This window comes from Brachyhypopomus gauderio, chromosome 9 (genome assembly GCF_052324685.1).
Source record: "Brachyhypopomus gauderio isolate BG-103 chromosome 9, BGAUD_0.2, whole genome shotgun sequence".
Lineage (NCBI taxonomy): Eukaryota > Metazoa > Chordata > Actinopteri > Gymnotiformes > Hypopomidae > Brachyhypopomus > Brachyhypopomus gauderio.
Window position 1 is genome coordinate 3,533,599 of NC_135219.1, and position 10,000 is coordinate 3,543,598.

Consider the following 10,000-nt stretch of genomic DNA (forward strand, 5'->3'; position numbering starts at 1 on the left):
GTAATTACAGTTACGAGGGAGAACGTGACCCACAGTAATTAGTTACGATGGAGAACGTGACCCACAGTAATTACAGTTACGATGGAGAACGTAATCCACAGTAATTACAGTTACGATGGAGAACGTGACCCACAGTAATTACAGTTACGATGGAGAATGTAATCCACAGTAATTACAGTTACGATGGAGAACGTGACCCACAGTAATTACAGTTATGATGGAGAATGTAATCCACAGTAATTACAGTTACGATGGAGAACGTGACCCACAGTAATTACAGTTATGATGGAGAACGTGACCCACAGTAATTACAGTTACAAGGGAGAACGTGACCCACAGTAATTACAGTTACGATGGAGAACGTAATCCACAGTAATTACAGTTACGATGGAGAACGTAATCCACAGTAATTACAGTTACGATGGAGAACGTGACCCACAGTAATTACAGTTATGATGGAGAACGTGACCCACAGTAATTACAGTTACGAGGGAGAACGTGACCCACAGTAATTACAGTTACGATGGAGAACGTGACCCACAGTAATTACAGTTACGATGGAGAACGTAATCCACAGTAATTACAGTTACGATGGAGAACGTGACCCACAGTAATTACAGTTACGATGGAGAATGTAATCCACAGTAATTACAGTTACGATGGAGAACGTGACCCACAGTAATTACAGTTATGATGGAGAATGTAATCCACAGTAATTACAGTTACGATGGAGAACGTGACCCACAGTAATTACAGTTATGATGGAGAACGTGACCCACAGTAATTACAGTTACAAGGGAGAACGTGACCCACAGTAATTAGTTACGATGGAGAACGTAATCCACAGTAATTACAGTTACGATGGAGAACGTAATCCACAGTAATTACAGTTACGATGGAGAACGTGACCCACAGTAATTACAGTTATGATGGAGAACGTGACCCACAGTAATTACAGTTACGAGGGAGAACGTGACCCACAGTAATTACAGTTACGATGGAGAACGTGACCCACAGTAATTACAGTTACGATGGAGAACGTAATCCACAGTAATTACAGTTACGATGGAGAACGTGACCCACAGTAATTACAGTTACGATGGAGAATGTAATCCACAGTAATTACAGTTACGATGGAGAACGTGACCCACAGTAATTACAGTTATGATGGAGAATGTAATCCACAGTAATTACAGTTACGATGGAGAACGTGACCCACAGTAATTACAGTTATGATGGAGAACGTGACCCACAGTAATTACAGTTACAAGGGAGAACGTGACCCACAGTAATTAGTTACGATGGAGAACGTAATCCACAGTAATTACAGTTACGATGGAGAACGTAATCCACAGTAATTACAGTTACGATGGAGAACGTGACCCTCAGTAATTACAGTTATGATGGAGAACGTGACCCACAGTAATCACAGTTACTTTAGTCACAGTTACTTACAGCAGAGACCCCCCCTATACACAACCACACACATCCTCATTACTGAAAAACATAGGTTCACCTTAACAATATACAAACACACACACACACATACACACACACACACACACACACACACACACACACACACACGAGAGAATCAGAATGGAATTAAGAGAATCTGTGTGATCTTACCTGTAGCAATGCCATCGAACAGAGAGAGCACTCTGATTGGCTGCCTCTTCTCTGCTGTTACGGGGGTAAACAGCTTCGGAGGTTCCTGAGAGAGAGTGTGTGAGAAAGACATGAGAGAGAGAGAGAGAGGAAGAAGGGGAGAGAAAGAAGAAGAGAGGGAGAGTGAGGGAGAGAGGAAGAGGATAAGAGAGAGGAAAGAAGACTGAGACTTGTCATTTTTGCCTTCAAATAAATGTTATTAACGTTGTCTGAATAATAATAATAATAGCCGAGGCTTCCTTCAGACACCGTTCAATTCCCTGTTTAAAGTAGGTCTTAACAGTTCACATTCACAATTTCATAATTCATAACTCGTCATTCAAATGTATAATTCATAAGGTGTTCCGTGTCAGTCTGTAAACACATGTGTCCTCTGCAACAGCATGCATGCACATACTTATACATTAATGCAAACCACCTACATCACCAACAATAAAAAACATCATACTGGTGAGCTGACTCATTGTATGGTTGAGCTCATTCATGGTATTGGTGAGCTGATTCATGGTACTGGTGAGCTGATACATGGTACTGGTCTGCTGACTTACGAAGTCTCTCTCTCTCAAAAGTGAGACAGGTCTGGAGGACTTACGAAGTATCTCTCTCTAAAGTGAGACAGGTCGGGAGGACTTACGAAGTCTCTCTTTCTAAAGCAGCGTTTCTCAAAGTGTGGGGCGCATGGGTATTGCAGGTGGGACGCAAGCAATTGGAAGAAATGAACCTTTTTAAGCTTGTCGTTTTAATGCCTGTTAGTTTTGCATAAGCCCCGGATGTTTAAAATGTCTGCGGAACAGTGTGAACCAGGGCTAGATTTGGTCCTTTAATGAATTTGTACCGGTCAAATTACGTTCGCCACCCCCCGTCAACAAATTATGTTGCCCCCCCCGGTCAACAAATCACGATCGCCACAGGTGGGGCATGGAATTTCCCCTTCTTCTGAGGTGGGGAATGATTTATTTGAGAAAGTTTGAGAACCACTGCTCTAAAGTGAGACAGGTCTGGAGGACTTACGAAGTCTTTCTGTCTAAAGTGAGACAGGTCTGGAGGACTTACGAAGTCTTTCTGTCTAAAGTGAGACAGGTCTGGAGGACTTACGAAGTCTTTCTGTCTAAAGTGAGACAGGTCTGGAGGACTTACGAAGTCCTGGTCGTGGTTGTTGGCAAAGAACAGCTGCAGTCGTGATGTCCAGTCGTCACGGCGGCGGAGAAGCCCGAATACGTTGCGAGTGCCACACATGTAGCAGTTCCACGGGTCCTCCTTAATGGCGGCCTGGGCGGAGCCTGTACCCACCAGCAGGTCCACACACTCCACACAGAAGCACCTGCATACACACACACACACACACACACACACACACACACACACACACACACACACACACACACACACACACACACACACACACACAAACAAACAAATAGCATTTATGTATGGAAGTCAATTTAGGGCAGAGTATTTCAGTGAAACACACACACACACACACACACACCTGCAGCAGTTGTTGTTTCCGCACATAAGAACCTCTCTCCCCCCACAGCAGATGGTGCAGTAGGACTGATATCCGTCATCATCGTACTGATATGCACACTCCAGGAAGCAGTTCTGTACATGGCACAAGCACTTCCTGAGTCACGGAGTCACTCCGGTTAACAGCTGCTCTTTTTCACAGACCTGTAACCTTCAACTGTGAAGTGTGAAAAGTGCTCCCCTAACCCTTGTGATTAAACAGAGCATGCAAAACTGTTCTCAGATCAGCCTCGACAGGTGACGTGCTGGTGTGTGAGCACTGTGTTTGTGTGTTGCGCGAGTGCTGAGTGTGAAAATGTCCGTTTGTGTGTGGGCATACACATGTGAGCATGTGTGTGTGTGTGTATCTGTGTGTGTGTCATACTTTGCAGCTCTGACACATGGCTCCAATGAAGAGTGGATGTTCGAGTGTCACATTTAGGCTTCCACAGGATATGCACATATCTGCACATCAAAATAGGGTAAGGGGTAAGGGTTAGGGTAAGGGGTAAGGGTAAGGGGTAAGGGTTAGGGTAAGGGGTAAGGGTAAGGGGTAAGGGGTAAGGGTAAGGGGTAAGGGGTAAGGGTAAGGGGTAAGGGGTAAGGGGTAAGGGGTAAGGGGTAAGGGTTATCCATTCAGAAATTACATCTGTGCACAAAAACAACATCAGCTCATGTTTTAATAAAAAGAATTCATCTCCATGCACAGACATGAGTGCAGACATATTTACGCACAAAAATGACATCAGCATGGATCTTTTAATTTAAAAAATGACACTAGCGTACACAGATCTTTGCACAGACATTATGTCAGTGCAGACAAATTTCTGCACAAAAATAACAACAGATCTGTGCATAAAAACGATATCTGTGTGCGCCATCCCCTCCAGACAGTTAGAGCAGTGCGGGCGGAGCATTTCACACGTGAGCCTGAAAGAGGACGTGAGCCGATCATGCAGTAACATTGGAGGCAACGAAGCCAATCATGCAGTAACGTTAGACGTTACGGAGCCGTTCATGCAGTAACGTTGAACACAACTGAGCTGATCACGCAGTAACGCTGGAAGTAACTGAGCCAATCACACAGTAACGTTGAACACAACTGAGCCGATCACGCAGTAAGGTTGGACGTAACGGAGCCGATCACGCAGTAACGTTGGACGTAACGAAGCCGATCACGCAGTAAGGTTGGACGTAACGGAGCCAATCACGCAGTAACGTTGGACGTAACGGAGCCGATCACGTAGTAACATTGTACGTAACGGAGCTGATCATGCAGTAATGTTGGACGTAACTGAGCCGATCACGCAGTAACGTTGGACGTAACGGCACCGATCACGCTGTAACATTGGACGTAACTGAGCCAATCACGCAGTAACGTTGGACGTAACAGAGCCGATCATCCAGTAATGTTGGATGTAACGGAGCCGATCATGCAGTAACGCTGGATGTAACGGAACCGATCACGCAGTAACAACTGGACCATGAAACTAGACAAGAAACAACTGGACCGTGAGCATACGTATTAGCAACTACCACCTCTGCCTAACAGAGGTCAAACAACAAGAGCATTATGGGAAAGTAATGTTTACCTTCGATATTCCGGCACTTCTGACGGACTTCATAAACAAGCCTCTCTGGAGAAGATACAAAATAACATAAACTGTGAGAAAGAATGTGTGTGTGTGAATTTAGATTATATGTGTTTGTTTAGTCTGTATGTGTGTGTCTGAATGTCACCAGACATATCTCCGCTCTAAATAGGATAGAGCATTAATACGAAAAAAGCTGGCTTGTGTGACTGTGTGTGTACATATGTGGGTATGGTAGTGGCGTGCTTGTGTATGTATTTGTGTGTGTGTGTGTGTGTGTATATATGCATGTAATACCTCTGGTGCCTTCATCTATAATTTCCTTGATTTTAGGTTTCTCCAAGCTGCTCTTCCTGGGTTTTTTAGTGGGTGGGGTCGTGTATGCTGCTTCCTCAGGCTCCACCCACATCTCTGGATACACCTCAGTGTAGGGACTCCGTTCCGCTAAAAAACACATAGCACAGTATAAGACACACACACTTGCAGATGCATTCACCCACACTCCTGATTATAGTATCTTCTGATGTTTTTTATCAAGCATATATAGCAAGCATGTTTTAGCCTTGCTGAAACGGATGGCCTTGGACAAACTCAGACCAAACTCAGAGATACCAAACTCATAGAACAGAACACAAAGAGACCAAACCAAACTCAGAGATACCAAACTCATAGAACAGAACTCAGAGAGATCAAACCAAACTCAGAGATACCAAATTCATAGAACAGAACACAGAGAGATCAAACCAAACTCAGAGATATCAAACTCATAGAACAGAACACAGAGAGATCAAACCAAACTCAGAGATACCAAACTGGGTTTAAGTGCACAGAACCCATCCTTCAGCAATATGTCTTATAAAATCACACATACAGATACAAAAGTCAGCTCACAAACTCAGTACAGCATGTATGTATGGACAATATAATAAAGTTTAAGATGTTGTAGATTCTTTAGATTATGCAGTGTAGAACAGTGCTGCAAACAGTATGTATGTGTAAAACTGAAATAAATAGAATCTGTAGATTCTACAGAGCACATTGAAGACATTAAGAGTGGAGTATATTTTAGTCTGGCAGAGTATGATTTGTATAGAGTAGTGTATAGAGTGTATATACTGCATTAGAGTATAGAGAATAAAGTATAGTTGTAGTATGGAGTATGATGTAGACCATGTAGTAGATCATTGCATGTGCAGAGTATAGTAGAGCATGGTGTTTATAGATATAGTATACCACGGTGTGTAGAGTTTAGCAGAACATGGCATGTATATAGTATAGTAGAGACAGAGTATATATAGTAGAGCAGAGCACAGTGTATATAGTATAGTCTGGAGTACAGTGTAGTAGAGCACAGTGTGTATAGTATAGTCTGGAGTATAGTGTAGTAGAGCACAGTGTGTATAGTGTCTGGAGTATAGTGTAGTAGAGCACAATGTATACAGTATAGTCTGGAGTATAGCATATATAGTATAGTCTGGAGTATAGCGTATATAGTAGAGTCTGGAGTATAGCGAATATAGTAAAGCCTGGAGTATAGCGTATATAGTATAATCTGGAGTATAGTGTATATAGTATAGTCTGGAGTATGGAGCAGAGTACCTGGTGGGGGCTCCAGACCCTTGGCACCTGTAGGGAGGAATCCTGCACTTGCCCACTCGATCATCTCTCTGGTCTGCAGCTCAACATTCTTTGCCGAGTCAGTGTCATCACTCGACACACACACCGGGGATGGTTTACCTGCCCGTGTACTGGCCGTCTGCATGTGTATACACACACACACACACACACACACACACACACACACACACACACACACACACACACACACACACACACACACACACAATTTAGAAAATATAAAGTAGTTTGAAGTAAAAAATGAAGTGTGTGTGTGAGTGAGTGTGTGTGTGCGTGTGTGTGTGTGTGTGTGTGAGAAAGAGAGAGAGAGACAGAGCGAGTACGAGTGTGTGTGAGTGGGTGTGAGTGTGTATGAGTGAGTGTAGGTGTGTGTGAGACTCACCTGTAGCACCTCATAAATGGCTTTTCTGTACATGGGCTGCTTACTGTAGGTGGGCTGATGAAAGGCAGTGGAGAATGAACTCAAAGGCAACAGCTTCTCTACACACACCTGAGAAGAGGAGAAGAGATCAATCACCACAGTGAGTACACACACACACACACACACACACACACACACACACACACACACACTTTTTCCCAGGTCTGTTTGCACTGACGATCAAAGTGTTTTGTGTGGACAGCTACAGTGTGGTCTGAGAGGAGCGTTTTACTATCTGCTGACACTAAACTAATTGAACAAATGCAGCAGCCTTTTAAAATCTCCCCTTAGAATTCAGAAATCACGGTTACACCCACGTCACCACCACACCAGGTGGACGTTCGTGAGGTCGCTGCTCACCACAGAGAACTTCCCGTCTCCGAACCACATGACCCATCGGGTTCCTTCCGCTGCTCGACTCCGTCCGGTCATCCACCAGGACACGATCCGGCCGGGCCACCAGGAGAAACCACGCAGCTTACCCCACACAAGGTCTCCGATGCCAAACCCACGGCCGTCCTGACACACACACACACACACACACACACACACACAGCCGCAGATACACACAGATACACACACCAATACACATGATGTCAGACATTCATGAGACAAATGCACACACAATACAGAAACAAACTAAATACAGAAAAACAGTTTCACTACAAACTCTTACTAGTGAATCATAGTGAACATTGTGTTATTAAAGCTTCAAATCGTTATTTATATATGACCTGGTGAGATTCAGGGCTGAGAAAATGAAGGTCTTCAACACACCTCATACTCCGGCTCCGCCTCTGAAGACTTGCGTAGCTCTTTGTTACCACAGGAGACAGGGACGGGCTCGGGCGTCGTGGCGACTGTGGGAGAGGCGGGATCTGTGTGCTGCTGCTGAGGGGGTGGAGTCTGGGGTGTTGGTGTGGGTGGGAGACTGACTACTGACTGCTCCTCCTTCTTCTGAGTGTCTTCTCCTGATTGGTCGGCCATGGAGTCATTAATCGGCTCCACCAGGTGGGCCTTCTTCTCTTCCTTAAGTTAGAAGATTGAACCAAACACACGCGCACGCACACACATGCACACACAAACACAAAAATAAACAAACTGATGAAATTTGTAAAAAGAGGCAGTTTATGTTTACACAACATTTGCTGGGGTAGATCCTGACTATGAGCCAAGACTCAGTGAGGACTTGCAGTGTATTCTCTCTCTCCCATACACACATACACACACATAAGCATGCCCTAACATATTAGTGTTCCTCTACTCCGCCCCATGGTCATGTGTGTGTGTGTGCACGCTTGTGTGTGTGTGTGTGTGTGTGTGTTCACGCGAGCATGTAAGAGAGAGATGAAGAGTGATATTTTAATACGTCAGTCACAAAGATACTTTGCGTGTTTGAAAAGAGTTCAGATCCCCCATGAAGGAAATTCACGGACAACAACACCTCTGACCTCGGAGCGGGAAGAGACTTCCGGCTGGGAGTTAAACGAGGTCCGTGTGGAGTCTGCAGATGCCACACGCACATGCGTGTGGACCACAGTGAGCCTGCCAGATATGAGCCTGCTCTCTTCAAACAACAGGACACCGCACATCGCCCCAAACCAGTTCAATGAGTTTGAACACGCAGACTCACACACACACAATCACACACGCGCGTACACACACACACACACACACACACACGCGCAGACTCTCTCTCTCTCTCTCTCTCTCTCTCTCTCACACACACACACACACACACACACACACACACACACACACACACACAAAGAACAAAGCGTTGCTGGACTGATGAAGGCTGTGGGCTAATTCGAAACACACTTCGCTCGGCCCGCTGCCAAACTGAGTAGCACTCTTTTCCTAAATTCATTTTTCAGTATAACAATTGTGTGTGTGTGTGTGTGTGTGTGTGTGTAAATTAGAGAGATGTTCTTGGTGGTGAAAAGGGGGCTTTTAAATCTCTCTGTGAAAGCCAGCAGGATAAATATTGATTTTTCAGCCGGAGCGGAAATGTGGTCTGAGTGTACAGGTGTGTACTGTCATCTGGGACACCGTCACGGGCAACAGAGGACAAATCAGATGACTCTGTGTGTGTGTGTGTGTGTGTGTGTGTGTGTGTGTGTGGCTGAGGTGGAGCAAGAACAACAGCATAAATAAAATGGACCTAAGCTGTACTGAAAAAGGAAAGTTATAATTTTGAGCCTTTACTGTCAGTGTGTCAGAGTTAAAAAAGACTAAAAGAGATCAAGAAAGCATGTGTGTGAGAGATAGAGAGACACAGAGGTAGACAGAGACACAGAGACAGAGAAACAGAGAGAGACAGAGAGAGATAGAAAGACACAAAGAGATAGAGAGAAACAGAAAGAGAGACACAGAGACCCTTCTTATTCCATGTATTTATTATTTGATTATGACCACTAATTTATTTTCTTATTTACTTACAGGATTTTGCAGTGTTTAGAGCTGTGAACTCAACTGTTATCTGTTCAGTGTTATTAATATTGTAAGTGTTCCGGCTTTGGCAATACAGATGAAGCAATATTTGTCATGCCAATAAAGCACCTTGAATTGAATTGAGACAGAGAGAGAGAGACAGAGAGAAACACAGAGACAGACAGGCAGACAGAGAAACATAGACATTAATTTTTCCCATTGGTTTGTTTCTCTGGTTGAGAATGTGACTAGTAAAGACAGCTATGAGCTCTCCAGTGTGTACTCTACCAGGAAGATCACCAATCTTCCAGTTTAACCTCTGAACAACCAACCGCAGTGTGCCTAATCGTACAGAGGCATCACACTTTTAAGTGTGCAGCCATGACTCACACACACACACACACAACACACACACGCACGTACACACACACATATACACACACACGCACACACACACACACACACACACACACACACGCACGCACGCACCGCACCGCACACACACACACACACACACACACACACATATACACACTAGGGGTGCACGATATGGACTAGAATTGCGATGTGCGATAACATTGTTGGATATCCCGATATCGATGTGAACCACGATAAATTAAGATTAAAATACAGAAATGTAGTGTCTCTCTGAACAGCAGCACGTTAATTTGTTTTGTTTTTTACTGTGTAATGAATCCAGAATAATTCCAAATATTTTGCAGGTTTATTCAACAATAGATTC

At 44.2% G+C, this 10,000-nt stretch overlaps 1 protein-coding gene across 6 annotated transcripts in view; it reads right to left on the reverse strand.

The window, feature by feature from the left end:
* dnmt3aa (DNA (cytosine-5-)-methyltransferase 3 alpha a) overlaps nucleotides 1-10,000 on the reverse strand; it is a 57,693-nt gene that overhangs the window by 8,414 nt on the left and 39,279 nt on the right. For all 6 annotated transcript variants that reach the window (XM_077016505.1, XM_077016503.1, XM_077016504.1 and 3 more), the window contains 10 exons: nucleotides 7,603-7,854; nucleotides 7,186-7,344; nucleotides 6,787-6,894; nucleotides 6,366-6,522; nucleotides 5,064-5,210; nucleotides 4,767-4,811; nucleotides 3,560-3,639; nucleotides 3,158-3,270; nucleotides 2,806-2,989; nucleotides 1,630-1,714 (listed from right to left, as the gene is read on the reverse strand). In XM_077016505.1, the coding sequence (XP_076872620.1) occupies nucleotides 1,630-1,714; nucleotides 2,806-2,989; nucleotides 3,158-3,270; nucleotides 3,560-3,639; nucleotides 4,767-4,811; nucleotides 5,064-5,210; nucleotides 6,366-6,522; nucleotides 6,787-6,894; nucleotides 7,186-7,344; nucleotides 7,603-7,854 (1,330 nt within the window). The remainder of the gene's footprint in view (nucleotides 1-1,629; nucleotides 1,715-2,805; nucleotides 2,990-3,157; nucleotides 3,271-3,559; nucleotides 3,640-4,766; nucleotides 4,812-5,063; nucleotides 5,211-6,365; nucleotides 6,523-6,786; nucleotides 6,895-7,185; nucleotides 7,345-7,602; nucleotides 7,855-10,000) is intronic.